Source organism: Rhea pennata, chromosome 2, assembly GCF_028389875.1.
Source record: "Rhea pennata isolate bPtePen1 chromosome 2, bPtePen1.pri, whole genome shotgun sequence".
Taxonomy (NCBI): domain Eukaryota; kingdom Metazoa; phylum Chordata; class Aves; order Rheiformes; family Rheidae; genus Rhea; species Rhea pennata.
This window is the reverse complement of record NC_084664.1, coordinates 10,610,048-10,628,424: the sequence shown is the minus strand read 5'-3', so window position 1 is coordinate 10,628,424 and position 18,377 is coordinate 10,610,048. Positions and strand designations below refer to the sequence as shown.

The 18,377-nt window shown below is 38.1% G+C and overlaps 1 protein-coding gene across 1 annotated transcript in view; it reads left to right on the top strand.

Moving 5' to 3' along the window:
* PTPRN2 (protein tyrosine phosphatase receptor type N2) overlaps window positions 1-18,377 on the top strand; it is a 493,407-nt gene that overhangs the window by 413,227 nt on the left and 61,803 nt on the right. Inside the window, exon 14 of the mRNA XM_062570859.1 lies at window positions 650-844. Within this exon, the coding sequence (XP_062426843.1) occupies window positions 650-844 (195 nt within the window). The remainder of the gene's footprint in view (window positions 1-649; window positions 845-18,377) is intronic.

Sequence of the window (18,377 nt, the reverse complement as noted above, 5' to 3'; positions counted from 1 at the left end):
GTATTCACGGTGCAATCTATTTTGGAGTTGTAACATGGCTTGCATTAGTGTGTGCGATGACTTGAATTTCCCTTCCTTGCCAAAGCCGCTTAAACAATACAAGTGACAGATTGGGGGTTTTATTCTTTGTTAATGTCATTCTTCATCCTCCCTGCCCCACATCAGGGAGGAAGTGTTGTGGTTTTGCTATTTTAATGAAGAGAAATGATGCATCTATCAACTAGAATTTATGTTGGAGAGCACATCCGTTCCGTCGCCTTGAGCTTGCTGAGTTTGCATGTTGAGGGCCAAGCAGCGCTCTCGATTACTCCCGCGCAACCCCATTAACTTCAGCGGGTTGCACAGTTCAGAAAAGGGTTCGTAGAAAACAGAGTGATACTAGGGGAGAAAAAAACAATGCTTTAGAAATGAAGCTCCAAAATGTTATTTTATTTCACTTAAGAAGAGATGTGTATATAGTCATACTTAAACTTTCAAAATCACTGAGCATTTTAGTAAATGTACAGAGCAGAGCAGACAGCCTCCCAAAGATCACAGCGGTGACGGGGAAAGCACTTCCAGCCCTGGAAATATATTGCAAATCGTATGTCTTTAGTAGACTCTATTCTGTAATTACTATTAACCCCGGGGTGTTTCTTTCTCTTTTCAGGAGCTATGCCGTCAGCGTATGGCAGTAAAAACATCTGATCGCCCAGAGCCCCTGCATGCTTCTCGAATAAATAGTGTTTCTTCACAATTTAGTGATGGGCCGATTCCCAGCCCCTCGGCTCGGAGCAGCACGTCATCCTGGTGTGAAGAACCGGTCCAGTCCAACATGGACATCTCCACCGGTCACATGATCCTGGTAAGGCATTTTTAATCCATGGCATGTGAAATGTCGTCTGAATTCATAGTACCTGTTCAGCTTTTAAGAGCAGTTAACTTTTAAAGGGGAGACGTCTTTTCACGTGTAAAAATATTCCTGAGCTTTGTTAGTAATCTCAGCTTTATATAATTAAAATTAAAGGGAATTTTATCTCCATTTCTTTTTCATTATGCTCTGTGTTTTTCTCTCTGGGGAACTGTCTTGGGCATAGGAATTGTTTGTGTGCTTGCTTTTAAAAAAATAAGCCATGTAATACCTAACAATTTCTCTTTCATTGCAGTTGGAAAGGGAGGGATCTGAATCTTGAACCTAGCCTGAGTTTTGTTTTTAGTTGTTTTTTTTTCCAAGTTGAATCTCTTTTTATGTATGAAATGATACAAATGCATCCTGTTAATGGAGCCTGTGTCAGAAAACTTGAGTTACTTCCAAACATGACTTGAGATCAGTATTGGTGTAGAAGTTGGATGTGTGAATATCTGTGTATATTTATGATGTTTTTAGCTGTGCAAAAAGAAGCAAGTCCAATGGTTGGGACTGGTTGCAGCTTGTTTCTGCCTCCCTCCCCCCCCTCACTGTTAGGGTCCTGCTGGGGCAGCTGTGGTGTAATCCCCCATTTTTGTGCCTTATTTTCCGCTTTCTTTAATGGAGGTGATGATATTTGTTTCCTCTGTAGAGTGCATTGAAAATGGCTAAGGAAAAGTAGGTGATGGGAAGATGATGAGTTACCTGTTGCTTTTTTCCTTCCTATATTTGACTTTTATTTATTAGGATGGCTGATCTTTACTACTTCTTTACTTTACTACTACTTCAGTAAATACCCATTCCAGCTGGTAGTGTTGCTGTGCTTTTGGAAAGCTCTCTGGTTTTTTTATTTATATACCTCTGAGAAGACTCACTAGTGGGATTTCTGATAAGGAGGTTTCTCTCCACCATGTCATGCTTCTGGATCATAATTTTTCTCTTTCCTTCTCTTTTTTTCTGGATTTATATTTGGAGGTACTATCTTCTCAGATATTTTTCAAGTTCTTATAAGTCACCTATCGTAATGGAGACTGACATGAAGGCAGGCAAAATCTAAAGAGCTGATTTGACCTCAGTCAGGTTCCTGACCTCCTAGAGCCTTGGTCAGGTCGGCTGTAAAACTGAGCAAAAGCAGGACGGCTTTAGAAACCAGATGCTTCATCCCAGTGTATCTTCCTGAGTAAATATTTCTTCCCGTTTCCTTCCTTCACAAAAAAGAGTTAGTTAAATACTATTTTAAAAAATGATACACACACGCACCTTTGAAGACATGCTGCCATGACAGAAAATAATATTTATTACAGTTTTTACTGTCCTACTTTTGCCTAAGCAGAACTAAAACTTCCTGACCTGATTTCCTCCCACATTTAACTAAAATACTTGAGAAACAAATGTAAGAAGGATTCTAGATGCCCAACCTCAAAATAACCACAAATTCATATGATAAGGCTCTAAAACAATATCTTTGTATGAAAAGAAGAACAAAATTTCCTACATCAATGGAAATACGTATTTAAGATTTTTGAACAATTTCAACTATTTTAAATTAAGCAAAACTGTTTTCAATTATTAAGAAAAATCTGAGAAACTCATAAAACCAAATTTAAAGGAGAGAAAGTTTCATATGGGAACCACTTCATTAATTCTGGGTCTGGGGATTTCTTCAAAATTCTAAGAAAGTCATATGAAAAAGTCACGTATTTGCAAGCTAGGCTTTAAAAAACAATCAGATTGCTCAGGAGCACTGTTAGGTTTTCAGTGTTTGTAACTCAGTCAATCCTGTTTAACCTGGAATGAACTCATACATATGTTAGCTATCTAACAGCATATGTTATATCTTAGATGGTGAGGGTTCAAAGAAGGGTGAAAGAGCTGCTGTAATGGCTGGAGAGTACAATCTACAGAGGGAGAGTAAAAATAGTTGATTTGTTTAGCCTAACCTGAAAAAACAGAAATCAGTGGTTCATGGAAGTCTGTGTACGTTCTTTGAAATATGGGATGGAGAAAAAATGTTCTTAATGAACATGAATGATACAATTAGGAAGAAAACACAGGTTAGAATCAGAAGAATGCATTTAGCTTAAGTATCAGGCCAAGCCTAACAGGAGGGTCACCAGGCAGTGGGGTGGTTTACTTAAGGGAAGTCATTAAACCGTATATTAAAGATCTCCTTATGGCAAAACTAGGTTAAGTTTACATGGGAAGATCACCATCGTGCTGTTATAGCTCTGAAGCAGGTGACTGGACTTAATCAGAATTGCTTATATTTTATGTCACCGTGGGTCACACTGACAGGCAGTGTGAATCCGAAGAGCTGACCTAATTTATGTTTCGCTCAAAAATAAATGCGCAGACCCATAATACCTTATTTGCCTGAAGTTTTCTCTCCCTTGAGACGCTGTGGTTTGTTTGACTTCAGCAATAGAAAAGACTCGCAAGAAGTAAGCTTATCTTCCACTTAGCCTGCAGCGACAAACGGAGAGGAGCAGGCTTCACAGCTTTGGTGCCACTTCGATCAGGTGGACTACACAAAGTTCTGCAATTCCTCCATTCTCCTGCTACTGCAATCCTCTTACCTTGTGAATTCTTTCGTATGTATTTTCTGTGAAAGGTGTCTCAGTACCTAAAAAAGTGACAAGAAATGTTAGCCAGGGGCCTTAGTAAGAGTGGCAAATACCATCTGCTTTGTGGGATAAATGCACTTACTGCTCTGCAATGTGTTTTTCCGTTCCACAGCGTGCAACAAGGTAGAAGTTAGCTGAGCTGGGGCTCCTCAGTCCTTGCTGTTCCTAGATGCCAGGAACGCCCCAGAGAAAGTAAACAATGGATGGCTGTAAAAGGTGGCAGTGGGAAATAGTTTATTTTGACTTAGAAACAGAGTAAATCTTTAATGAAAATAACTTAGAAGGAATATATTTGTAACTGCTAAATGACTCTGTTTAGTCCCAGTTCTTTCTCAGGGGTAGTGTTGGCGAGAACCATTTCTGTAAAACTATTTAATTTGCTGGAAAATGCCAGCTGGTGGAACTTGAGCAATGATGTCCAAATCACCTCAGCTTTGGGTTTATTAGAGTTCAGGGGTAGCCACAGGTACTGTTAGCTTGAGAGTGCTGCTGTTTCTGGGTAGTCCCACCATTTACTTTATTGGAGATTTGGAGAAAAATGGAATTACCCAAAACCACGTGGCTCTGAGGCAATCTTAGACTTGGATGTGGTCATGTAGAAAGCACTGAAAGCAATTCTTTTTCAAAAATCAGCCTTTCAAAGAGAAAACTCCTGCATATTGCCACTTTGCTATTCAGCAAAGCTGTCCCTGCACTGCAGACGGTAGCATGAGGTAGTTTATAAGCAATAAAAAGGGGGGCGGACTCAGGTGACGTAGAAGGACAGCGATAGCAAAATACAGGGTTTTTTCATTTTTCATGTTGTTTTTCCTCACATTTAGAGCAGGAGGATGGCCCATATGGTACTTTATGATTCTGCCTTTCTAACCAAGCACTTTGGGAAGTGTAATTAGAGGAGCATGTTTTAGGCAGTCATATTTACGTCGCTGAATGGCTGATTGCAGTATGAACAACAACAGCAAAGAACTGCCCTAATTTCAGTTAGCATTAATTTTTCAAGAAAATGGTTGTTGTTTCAAAAGGGTACAGCAAGGGAAAGAGCAGGAGTTCAGGGATAGCTTTCCATCCACTTTATTTACATGAGTTCACCTATATTTCAAGTGCCAGAAGAAGTCCGGATAGGGTGCCTCATTTCCCATTATAGTTCACTAAGAGAATTGGGGAGTTTTGAAGGTGTCTAGGAGAGAGCTAGTGTACCTGACTGTGGCTCCTAATTTACATCTATCTGTGTTTTAGGCACTTTATTAAGTGGCACTTCTGAAGTATGTCCATAATTCCCTTTCTAGTCAGTGAAGAAATGAAGCTATGAAGGTCTCCTGATAATTAGGCAGACATAGGATTTTCTCTTAGGAGGCTTCCTTGTGCCTGCACCATCCCATTGACAATGGGAGCAACTTACATGAAGAAAGCTATTTTTTTGGTGCTCAAACTCAAGTCAGCTTGTGAGTTAGATTGCTAACAACTGCTTGATATATTGCCATACTTGTTGGATTAAGATAATTGTAATCTTTTATGAATTTTCAAATGAAGAACTGTACTGCAAGAAAGGAGTGTATGCTTTTGACAATAACATTTGAGGTCGTTATCTGAATACCATACGTGAGATGGGATTTGCAGAAGTATAATTGATTTTCTGTGTTAAGGGTTTTTTTACTTGCAGAGACAGACATGCAAAATTTTAAGCATTATATAAGTTAGAATTTCAGAAAGAGCATGAATTTCAGGAAGATCTTTTTCTGTAGTTAAGCTGGGAGTCTGAGTAGTCCTCTCCTTGAAAGTATGAAACTAGTGTATGTATTGGAAATAATAATAATAGTCTGTGATAATCTGTGCATACAATACCTTTCAGTGGGAAGTTTTGTAACTGTGCTGTGCAAACCAGTGGGAGCAAATGAACTAGAGACTGAAATCTCAGACTTCACAATGTAGAAAGTGTAAGCCTGCTTGATCCACTTGTCCTTGGCAACATGCCTGCAAAACCAAAAGGACTTTCTGCATAGGGAGATTTTTGTTAAAATTTTCATGTGTTTGATCATTTGGGTTTTTTTTTTTCCTGTTCTTTCTTTTCTTTCCTTCTACCACTACAATTTTCTTCTTAGTCCTGTATGAATTCAGAGACTATAAATACTCTGTTTAAAAAAGCTTACAACTGAAAAAAAAATCCTCCTTCACATGTGAAGGGAGAAGAGTCAGTGGCAAAGTTTAGTTAAAAGCATAAACTCCTTACATGTGTGCTAAGTGGATCCAAATCCCAATTTATCTTTCAGCTATGCCAGTGTAACTAGTTTTAACAGTCCCACAAAACGCGAGTCAGAAGAAGGGTTTGGCCCTAAAGGCTGTTTTATCAAGACTGTTGAGACTAGAGAAGTCGAATGGGTAAAGGCTGTTGTGCCCACCACATTAGAACAGTGATTTAATGCAGCAGACAAGATAGCTAATATCCAGAAAAGACATAAATACTGTGGGTGGAAAAAAATTTCCCCTTCTCTTCCTGTCTGAGTTGTCATGTTTTTAGGGACCAGCAGAGTTGGTTGAATCCTGAAAGATTTGATACTGCTAGTATTTATCCCTTCATTTTATTTTTTTTCTCCACAAATGTTTAAATTAAGCTGAAACGTTTGCCTCTATTTGTTTAAAGCCAAGACTTGAGATTTAGGGATGAAAAATAGCTGGCAAGTGCAAAAAGTCTCTGTGAACACAAAAAAACCTGCTCTATTAGCTGTACTAGCTGCTAGCTGTAGCTCTAATAAATGGATGTATGTGCTACAGATTTCTTCAATAAAGCTCAGAAAAAATGTTCATGCACAGGTAGTTACCCTTTGGTTCTTCCAGTTTTTCTGTTGCGTGTTCGGTTGCCTAATTTTTCTCCATTAATCTTATTGAATGGGCCTTAAGAAATAACAATTGTAGAGCCAGTGTTAAACCAAGAAAAGCATTCCTCTTGAATATGGTGTGAAATTAATTTCAGAATTGTATTTTTTTTTCCTGAATTCTTTCCTGTTGGTTGTTTTCCCCAAATGTATTTGTGATTAGAAATAAACTGCCAACTTTCTGTGGCTACATCTTGGTCTGCTACTTGATTGTGAGGTGCTTATTTCAATTATATTCAAGCTGCTTTGATTGAACACTTTGGCCGCCTGATATTTTTCTGTTCTATAGTGAGAAATGGCTTTTACTAGAATTATTCAGAAAACATTTCCATTCGTATTCTAGAACATGAATTTTAAGTGCTACATTAACAGAAGTTTTTGACACACACCTAGCTTGTGTGCGAGGTAAACAGAAAGGCTCCTTAGCATAGCTGAAATAAAAACTAGTTTAAAATTTGGTGGCTATCTGAAACTTTGTGTCTGTTTCTCCCAGCTTTTCTCCATTCTTAGTGATGGTCCAAGTAAAGGCAAGGCAAGGTCAGTACCATTTGCAGCAAGGAGCAAAGGATATGATATGAGGTCATTTAATGGAAAAGATCTATTTTTTGATACTTCATTTTGAAAAGAAGGGTTTTCACTGAGTCCTCAGCTGCTTCTGAAAGCCTAATTAGTGGCAGAAGCCAGAGATGAACACTTGTCCAGGAGGCTCATGGCCTTTTCTTTTGACTCATAAATTGTATCCTATGTAATGAAGTGCTCTTGTATATATTTGTTGTATTACACATACTAACATCAGGTAGTAAGCTGTCAATAACTCATGGTAGCAGATGTGCCTTGTTAATCATATTTGGGATCTAACAGGTGGAAATAGCTCTTTAGAAGAAGAAGGACACTAGAAAGGAGATGGTTCAGAGGGACTTCTTGGGCAGGAGGCCTGAGATGATAGTGCATGTTCCAGCATATTTTTGAGCTAGTAGCGCTGGTAGCTGAGAGGCTCATAGGGCTGATTCAGAGTTGAATTTTGACTTGCTGTGGGATAAAGAAATGGATCATACAGGCTGCAAGACATAGTGCATCTCTGAGATTAAAAATAAGAAGCAATAAATGTGGCTACAAGTTCAGAACTTCTGAAAACATGCAGCAGTTCAGGATAAAACTGCAATTTACTTCATGATACTTAAAAAGGTACATAATCCTGGCACTGTATTACTGCACTAATTATACAAATTGCAGTTTAAGATACCCAGAAAGATTCCAGTGATATTTTGAAGAGCTCCTTCTCTAGATGTGGGCTAAACCAACAGAAATTCTTGAAAGTGCTGTAGGTGATATGCTAGGAGATGGAAAGACCCTAGTCCCTGCACTGATTCAGCAAAGTCTGTTTATGCTCCTATTTAGGACAACATTGAAAATTTTATGCTTTGTTTCATGAAACTCTTTCTGGATAAGGCCTCATTTTGACAGTGTTGTGTGAGTAAGTTATCTCAATTTCCATAGTATTTGGTAACATGCTGCTGTGATAGAGCTCAAATTTTGCATTTACACCACAATGCAGCTATTGCAACATTTTTAAATAAGGAGATAAATATTAAAATAATTTGTAAAGCTTTAGAGTACACTTATGGATGACATAGTGTTTGCTCTTCTGTAAAGGAGGACTAGTTTCTTTTGAGTCAAAAAACAGATAAATTGAAAGGCTACAACCATCAAATACTCCATTCCCCTTAGTATGTCTTCAGAGGATGCATATTTTTGCTATGAACTTCTTGCCTTAATTTAACTCTTCTTTCGTTGCAGACTAGAGCACTATCTTTTTTTCTAATTGTAATCTCTCCCTCCATGTTGTCCTATCTCCCTCATCCTCTTCTTCTGACCACGTGTACTGGTGCTTATTCAGATTGTCCACCTGGCCAAAAAGCCTACTCATAGCTGAGGAGAATTAAGAGTTGCCTCTGGTTTCTGGCTGCTTGCTGCACCACTTCCTCAAACTGCAAACAGCAGGGAGAGTGACAAACTGCTCGCAAGCGTCAGGCATGACCTGATATTGCACCATGAATTATTCTGTGGCTTTTTCTTTTTGGAGTGACTATGATGGCTGATGTCCAGGTCCTTAGTGTGGTTAGTAGTAAATCCATTAATTCCTGTTGAAGATGGTTGGTTTCTGGATTTGACAAGCCTTTAAAAATAGTTCTCTGACCATGTATCACAACTGCATTATTTTTAAGATGAATTATATGAAGGCTTGCCTCCTTCTGACCTAGTTGTGCTTGCTGGAGTAACTCATGAACATCCAATAAGTAAAATGTACATCACAACTAATCTTCAGTAGCTGTCACACTGAAGTGAATTAAAGTATGTTTCTTATAATGATTTGATTAAATATTTGCATGTGCAACACATTCCTTCAAACAAAACAAACAAAAAATGACAGAATGTCTCCTTATTGGGTGCATTATGTTTACACTCTGAGCATTGAAGAGAATCCAGTCATTATGAAGGTGTTTGAGCATTTTTATTTCAATATTTAAAAGGTACTGAACTTGGGAAAAAAAAAACATATAAACAGCCAGTTATTTAGTAATGACTAGTTCTTAAATTTTTCTCTTATTTAAGTGGAGTCTAGCTGGATGCAAATAAAAATGCTAAAGGATTAGTAATGCATGCCATCAGTTGTGTTTCTGCTGTCATGCAAATTCACAGAAAGAAGGAAACATATTAAAGAAATTTGATAAGGCCAGGTGGTCTGAGTGAGTAATTTCCCTTTCATTAACATATTCCCCTTATTAACTCTGTAATTAATTGTACATAGCTAAGGAGAGCTATGGAAATTGCATTTTGAGATGTATCAAAGCTGACTTTATGCTTCAGACTTCCATGCAATTTACTATTAATGAAGCAAGAGATGGAGGCCCCAAATCTATAATTATTACTTACTATTTGAATGACAAGCAAAGAATTTTATCAGCACAGTTTCAAATGAAAGGGGATTAGCAGCTAATGTTGAAATTGTTAATCTTTCTTATTAAAATAATTTTGACGAGAGTGTTTAGCCTGAAAGAGGTTTCTGGAACATCATTTACCATTAAAACAGCTATTTTCTGAAGCTCAGTATGAATTTGTCTAAGTTTGACAGCAGGGTGCAGATATTTTTTAAATGAATGAATATTTTATGGGAGCTGAGGCTGTTCATGTGTGAGCTGATGCGGAGCTGCTTGCTGTGTGCATCTTCCTGGAATGTGTAGCAGCAAGGCAGTGCAATATCCATCTTACCAAAGTAAAGATGTCTACTGAGATAACAATGGAAAAAATCTACAGCACAATATCCGAGAAGAGAAATTACACCCTCGGCTGTATCTGCACACCACTGATTAGCAGGTGTGAGCTATGGCAGAATTGGGCCCTAGATCTTGGTGATATTTTTATGCGATACATAAAAAGCCTGTAATTAAGTTTGGCAACAACGTTACTTCATGTTTAGACAGGCCTTCTTACTCATTGAAATGATGGTATATTTTCAGTTTTCATATATTTTTATTAGTGTCATGTACCTTAAGCTGAGTGTTCGGTGGGAGGTGCTTTACACAAACATGTGTGCTTGTGTACATATATCATATACAACAATGACATCTTCATATATGTTTAGAGAAATATTTGTGAGTAGATATATAATATAAATGTCTTTTAAATTTTAATGAAAACTAGCTGACATTTAAAATCTAAAACACTTCCTTGCAATTTTCATCTCTTACAGGAGGGTACAAACGAAGCTGACGAGGCTGTTTTCATTGCTTAAGATGAGGAAATTGCAAATATGTAATGACATAAATGGTGAAAAGCAAAGCAGTAATAATTTACAAAATCTAATTTGCAGTGGTCTCAGCTACATAAGTACTACAGGAGATATATGTAGAACACTATTAATTTGCATGTGTCCCATTATAGAAAAAAAGCTTATGTAGGAGATGACAGTACATGCCTTTGCCAGTGACAAATTAAACCTTACAGGCAAACTGGTCAGGGATCCTTTAAAATGTTTTGATTAAGATGCTATTTGTGTGATAGATGGCTTTGTATAAAGATGCTATCACCGCAACAAATCCCCCTGTGCCTGATCTGCCATGAGATTTCCGTAAGCTTTACCCGTAGGTGGACTTGCAGGATCTTCATTAGGTTTGCTCAGAAAATTAAAGGTTACAGAATTAACCTTGTATGTCAAGTCCTATAAAGGTTCATTTGCAACAGTCTTGCACACAGTGATACAGTAGCAGCAAGTTCCATAAATTGTGTATTTGCTTCATTCATCAGATAGAATCAAACAATTGTTAATTTAAACACAGCGGTGGTAAACAGCACACGACAACAGTGCCTAAAGAAGCACTTTCATTGTAAGACCATGTTTTGTATATGTTATAATTACATTTTCGGTGAAGGACATTCAGGGTTCTTCTTAATCTGTAAAAACTGTAATAAACCGGGTAGACCACAGCAGTTAAAGAAAGTCGCAGTAGCGGTATGGTAGGCTGGCATAGGTCCAGTGGGAATTCAAGTGGGAATGGACGATGCCTACTTGAGAAAAGTACATCGTTCTTGTTTGCTCGCTGCTTCCTTTTGCATGTTGTTATCTTTGCTTGCTCACTTTGACTGAAAGCATTATACATTTTATTTCTTGATGGTGTTTCACAGACCGGATGCAGAGAGCTCAGTGACCTGTGAGCCATAGTCTGGGATATGCTGTACCATCCAGAGCCTAATACGTTATGTCTTCTGATAGTCCAGAAATTATTTTTGTGTCATTAAAACTTCTAGTGAAGTAAGGGAAACTGTAGTGTCTGAGGGTACGCACAGGCCCTTGACTTGTATGTGTTTCCTAACAACTGAATTTGGGGAAACTTTGTCTTTCATGTAGGATTCTAGGCCCTTATGTGGGAAATTTTGTAAAGTCACTGGGAGTCTTTCAGCTAACTTCAGTAACAAAAATAATAATAAGCTAACTCTTACATAGCGTTTTGATCAGTAGATTCAAAGGTTTTTCTAAAGGTCAATATCATTATCCTGTTTTTTTAATCCAGGAAACTCAGGCGTAGGTGAGATGTCTTGACCAACCGTAACCTTCAGGTCAGAAGTAGAGCCAGGAGTGGACCTCCATTCTCCTATGTCCTAGAGCTCTGCTCTTACAACTAATCATATTGGCTTTAATACACAGAGAATCATGTAGAGGGGTAGTATTTTATCCATCATTAGTCTTTTTTTAAGGACAGGAAAGTATAACATGAAAGCATAGGAGAGTTCTGCACCTGGGGTTCCCAGATTTGATTCTGAGAGATTAGTTTTGGCCTCATTATCTAAGAGCAAACTATTACATATCTGGAGAGCTGGCTGTAAGATATTTAAAACACACTGGAAAAGCCTGTGGAAAGCAAGCAGATGATGTTCAGTCTTTAGTTAGTTACCTCTGTTGTAGAGAAGGATGCCATATACTCATTTTGGGGTGTCTTCTGAACTGTTAACACTTACTTTTCTTGAGGAGCGTATTCCCAATCTACCAGGTCCTCAGCCATCACACGCACACACACACACACTGAATTTTAGGTTCTGTATTTTGCTTTTCCATCTATTTAGCAGTAAGCAGTACTTGTACTGTCTACTCAAAACTGCTGCTGTTACTCGCTCATTGTTTTCTCCTTGATACAGAGGACAAAGAGAAACATTCTAATCAAAAGAAATAGTATGTGAGGAAATGTGAATAGTTATCAGTTATGACCAAAAATCTCTTTTTAGCATACCATTTTCTTTATTTGATGTGTTCTGTTTTTTTTTTCTGATTTTCCATCTCTGTAGTACAGTGTCGTCTTTTGTCATTTCACTTCTTTTTTGGCCTCTACAATCTGTTCTTGGCTGCTTTTTCTATCCTCTTTCACATTTTATTTCCTTCGCTCTTGTTATACCATCTGTAGCTTCATTTTCACTTGTAGACTAGACCAGGGTTCCTCAAACTTATTTAAAGTGTGACTCCTGACTGGCTCACATGCCTGCATGCAAGCCAGACAGTCCAAGGACTGGGTAGGATGTCTTAAGCTTATGTACTTCTAAAGCTTTTCTACCATCGCTTCACCATCCCTTTGGAATGCTTTTGTGACTATGCTATGAGAATCACTGAGCTAGGCCTGCCTCTTGAAAATACCTTGGAACACAGATGAAAGGTAATCTAGACAAAAATGGGACACTTCTTGTAGGTTTGGAAGCTGAGCTGATAACCAGCAACACCTTTTTCAGGCCCAGCATAGTTCATTCTCCTACTACATGTTGGTCCTGCAGCTGCTGGGAGCATGACATGGAAGAGAGAGTACTGAAGCTGGGAATGTCTTCTCGCACAGTCATTTCCCAGCTGAGACTTAAGTTCCTAAGATATAAGAAGGCATCTTCCTAGATGTGAGACATCGTTCCAAAATGATCTTGGTTGCTAAGAACTGATCATTGAAGATGTATAGAATTTGACGTTTCGTGGCTCTGGTTCTTATGTGAGTTTTCTAGGGAACTGGCTGGTTATCCAGTCTGTTCCTTCCCTACTTTTTCTCACAGGCAACCATATGTTCACTCGTGCTGATGTATATTATACAGATAGGCTGTGCATAGAGCGTGGATGGCAAGACTTCATAGATCTCGTATCGCAGATTCTCAATTTCCCCACACACCTATGTGCATGTGTGTATATACAAATTCTCATTACTCATTTTGATACTTTGTAGAAAGAAAATTCTTAAAAGCGGGGATTTCCTTCCTTTACGAGTCATGATTTGCTTCTGGAAAGAAACTATTTCACTTTTATTCTCCTATGTATGTGCTTATTCCTATGCTCTAACAGAATTGTTATATGTGTAGAAGTGATATTTTTTTCCTTTTCTACACTCAAGATGGCCACTGTCTAGTAGGGGCATAATTTGGCCCACTATCTATGAATCACATCGTGTGCCTTATCACTTGGATGTGCTCGGTCATGGCTGCCTGGGTTTTCCTAGTCTCATTATCTTTATAGAACTTGACCATGCTTGAACAGAGGATTATTTTTAAACATGACATTTTCAGCACTGTATTTATCTCCCAGTAATTTTTATATATAGTAGATGAAGATGACTGTACTAGGGCTCTGAAAAGAAATACAGACTTTAATTCCTTAAAATCTAAATTTGCAAATAGGGTATCCAACCGGGAAGCCAAATTTAGATACTTAATTGTGTTAGCAAGGCTTGGAGAAGGAGAAGGCAGGGAATTAGGTTTTGTATTTTCAGTTTGGCAATTAGTGTGTGGTAGTATATTTTTAAAGTTTCAATTTCAGACATACAACATCATTAGTAGGCATATAAATGAATCACAAGTATGTCTTGGTTTATGCTATGAGGTTCAAACTGTTAGTAGAAGAAAATTAAATGAGAGGGATCATCTGAAAAAAAAGATTTAATGTTTAAGAAGAAGATGCCAATACCTATGAAAATGGAAGTAACACATGTCACAGTCACAATATATCATATGCTGTGAAATAGCAATATTTAGCAAAGAGATCTAGCTCCACAATTTTTGAAAATTCTTCCTTTATTGAAAGGCTGTTTATTAGTTACAGATCTTTATTGTGAAAGCTACTAGTACTAGCTACTTCTAGCTACTAGGTAGAAGTATAGGAAGACTGGAAACTCATTTTGACTAATTCATCTTTCACATCTTTATTGTTTAGGTATCCTGTGAAAACAAAATCTAACATCTATTTAAATTAAATCCGTGTACTCATCAACCACTTAAACCCGGTCCTATAGAAGAGAAAAGAAACCTCCCAAACAAAAATCTATTCTACTTCGAAATCCTAAGGCCAAAATGTTATCACATATGTATTTGTAATGGTTGCATGACTTTTAGCCCTTTTTATAGACATGATCATGGAAAAGGGGAAAAAAACAATGGTCAAGATGACTATGAGTTCTGAATATCTCTGCTAAATAATTGCATTGGGAGGGTATTATTTGGCACTGGGGCATTCACTTCAATATTTCTGCCCTTTCATTTTCCCATCTGTGAAATGGCAATAATGCTTGCCTCCCCTGCAGAAGTACTTTCAGACAGTTGGATAGAAGGAGCTATAGAAATACAGAGCTCGTAAGGGAGCAAAATTATATTCCTTTTATGGTAATCATCTTCTCCTTTTTGTTGAGGTTTATTTAAAGCAAAGTAATTGCAGTGATGAAACTTCATAGGCATAATTTAGATTTCAAGAAAGAGAGTAAGGAGGAGGAGATGGGGGTGGTTGTATTTTAAGGCTTAGAAGACATCATTAAGTAGCTGATAATCCTTGAGAATGGATTCTTTGTAGAGTGAATTCCCTTACCTTCTGCTATATTTAGAGATAGCCAGGTAGAGTAAATATTTCATAATTAAGCATTCTATTTTTTAATATTTAATTTCCTATCTACCTTTTCTTTAAAAACATACCTGCCTCCGCTGTTCCCAACTCTAACAGGGTTTAGTGTAACCTGTATCTTCCAAGAGTTCCAGCAGAGCTGAAGACCTGCGTCAGTCCACACCAGGTTGCATCCAGCCTTTTCACTGGGATTTCACTGAGCACCTTTGGCAGCTGGGAGCTGTAAGAAAAGGGATTAGCAAGTGTTTGTCTGACACACACTGATCCCAGCACCTGCTGATTGGATTGAAGTAATCCTTTTACAAGTTACAAAACTCTATTATCAGAGCATTAAGAGAGGGGGAGGCAGTGATATACACTCCATCCAGGGTATATTAATTTAGATAAACAGAACATACATTGCCATTTAATGCCCTTGTGAAATGCAAGCATTCTTGTATAAGTTGCACTGTAGTCTAGGTTGGTGGTTACTGTCATGCACTGCTATGATATTTCTCTAGAAACTCAAGGGAAATCCTTCTAAATTATTTTAGATGACATGCTTAAGACAGGAATGTGCTGTCTGCATACATGTTTTGTCATTGACAATAATCTTTGCATTCGAAAATATAAAACTGAAACTACAAAAAGTAATTTTTTATTGTTGTCTGGCACCACCATGGAAGTTAATGGTTATTTCCTAATAATGCAACCTATTTGACACAATCATCTAGAGGAATTATTCTCAGTCAGGTCGAGTAGTTGCTTCTTTGGAGAATTATCCCCTTCCATTTTTTTTCCATCATCTCCTACCATATTATGTACAATACTAGTAGTGTTTTATGCTGGCTCTAGTAAAGCTTTATAATGTTTTTCGATACTTAATTGAAAAGGCTTCAAAACCTACCCTTTTCACTGTTGTAATCAGATATGGAGAAATATCAGAAAAATTAGATCAAAAGACATTACTGTGATAATATAGCTCTGAACACCGAGGAGGAAAAAATATTTCTCAGCATATTTTATAAACATAAAATACAAAACCCCAGCTTTTTATTCCTAGAGTGTTTTCATTGGGGATTACCTTAGACAGTTCTGTCTGATAAGATCAGGAGATCTGGGAAGGCATGGGACAAGATAAAAAAAAGAAAAAGGAGAATCCAATGTGAAACGGGTGACTAATGGGATGACGAAATCCTGGCTCCGGTGAAGTCAGGAGTGGTGCCCTCATCAGGAGTGGATGCAGAACGTTCCTCCAGGTAGTGAAAATCTGTGAGACTTTATAGCGAGGTGTTAAGTTACTGAGATTTCCTCCAGATATAAATTCTGTGAGATACAGAAAACGAGTCACCACAACAAAATTTTGATTTTCTTTAATAGATATATTTTTCTGCAGCTAAATATTACAAGCCGAATAAAGTCACCTTCCCTGCAGTTAACATTGAAAACTTTCATTATTTGCCTCGGTATAAACAAAGCTAGTGCTTTTAACCACATTTGCAGAGTGAAATCTCTGTCACGAAGCTGGTCTTGGTAACTGCTATGGGCTCTGAGGGATTGCAGTTTGGGCAGAGCACCACGAAGTAGTGCCTTGACAGAATCACAACTGTTGGAGGAAACTAGGGCTCTCTTAAGTGATTGAATCGTCTATATTTAAAGTCTGCTTTCTTAGGTAAGGAAGGTAGGAAAGCTATGGACATCGTTAGGCTCTGCTCCTGCGTGTTATCCTGCATGGAGCACCACTGGCTGGTTTCTCCATGGAGGCGCATGGAGTTCACAGTCCTTGGTCTGTGCACGAATGCAGCGGCTGCTCAGGGCAAAAGCCCTGACCCTCTGTAACCAAGGAAGAGCCCCAAATAACATTAGTACCTCAATTGAACTGTGTTGCAATGTGTAGGGAACGTTTAGAAAATATGAAGGTACATCTGTGTGCTCTGAATATGAACCTTTCAGGATTCTCACAGTGACCCTTACGCCCTCAGGAAGCTTTATTTGAATAGTGCTGGACAAGTGTTGATGCAGCAAAATAGAAGAATAAAGTCATCATAATTTTTAAAAGAGGAGGGGAGAAGGAAAGCAGGAGAAGAGAAATGATCCTTACTATTACTATTCCATGAATCCAGACTCCAGCCCTAGAAAACAATGGAACACATATTAAAAAGAAATTGCTGATTATCTAGGGAGAGATTTTCAAAGGCATAAAAGGGAGGTAAGTGTGAGGCTCTCATTCAAGAGGGCAGAGAATCTTTCCTTTGTGTGCTCGCTAATCTCCTCCATCCTTTCCCTTGGATAGCTGCACAGTGAGTCAGGAAGTGCATGATTTGGTAAAGAATAAATCTTGCCTGGACAAATTTGATTGTTTTTATTTAACTGAAATTACAAAAACAGTAGAAGAAGTGAAAACAACAGAAGTAATATATCCAAGTTTTAATAAAGCCTTGAAGCTGTCTTATGAATTGTTAGTTGAAAAAATAATGTCCATTTTTTAGAGACAATAATGTCGGTTGAAATGTGGTTAAAGGAGCAATCAAAGGCTATACATGGAAGTGTCTGGTAGAGTAGTACAGGAACTGGTATTAGATACAGCTGTAGTTAAGTTTTTAAAGAATGATCTGGAAGGAGATGGAAGTGCCAATGACTTTTACAAGCAGTATCATACTGGAAGGTGCTACGCAGAGGTGATGACAGAGGAGTAATCCAAAAGTTTGAAAACGTTAGACTTAAAATGTGTGCAACAAATAATCACAGCTTTAAGGTGAAGAGTCACAGGAAGAGCGGTCTATGGTTTGAATGGAGCCATTGACTCGTGGGTCCACACAGTGAAGGCAGTGAAGGCTGTTCAAAAGGAAATTGGTGTAGAGGAGCAATATTCTGCGTGAGCGGAGTAGGGCTGAAAGAAGCGGACTGAGGACAACGGGTAGCTAATTAAGTTTGCAAGATAAAAGCAATATTGGCTTCCCTATGCAAAAGCCATCCCATTGGGTTCCGATAATGACTAATATTCGATATATAAAACTTTGGGGTATTTCCAGGAATACAATGTACGGATCAGAACAGAAGGAATCCTGAGGAACAGCTAAAATCTGCGACAGAAGTGAACAATAGAAATTATCAAAAAACAGAAATCAAATTGTGAAAGAAAGATTAAAGAGGAACTTGGCTAGCTAGTAATGAATAAACTTACCAGCAGGTATTTGCCAGGAATTAAGCCATTTAGGGGAGTAAGAAGCTTTGCCTGAACACAAAGAAGAAAAGCTATGAGAAATAGAGGTTATAAGTGGTTTGTCACAGAGAGCTGTCTGATAGCAATCTGAGTGAACTGTGGTTTAGCCTCTGCCTTAGATACAGAGCGCATAAAAGCAGATTAGCAAAGTTGGTTAGTGAGATACAGGAAACAAGCTATTTTTTGCAGGACTGGAAATGGGTCTCTTCCAGCTGTGTGTGTGTGTGAAGTGTGAATATCTGATCACTGTGAAGCCACTAGTAATCAGATATTAAACCAGAAAAGGGATGGGTACAAACATGTACTGTCTTGCAAGTAAATTGGATTTACGCAGAAAGGAATTTCTCTTATGTTTGGTCAATGAGATAAATATTGAAGTAGATAAAGAGGT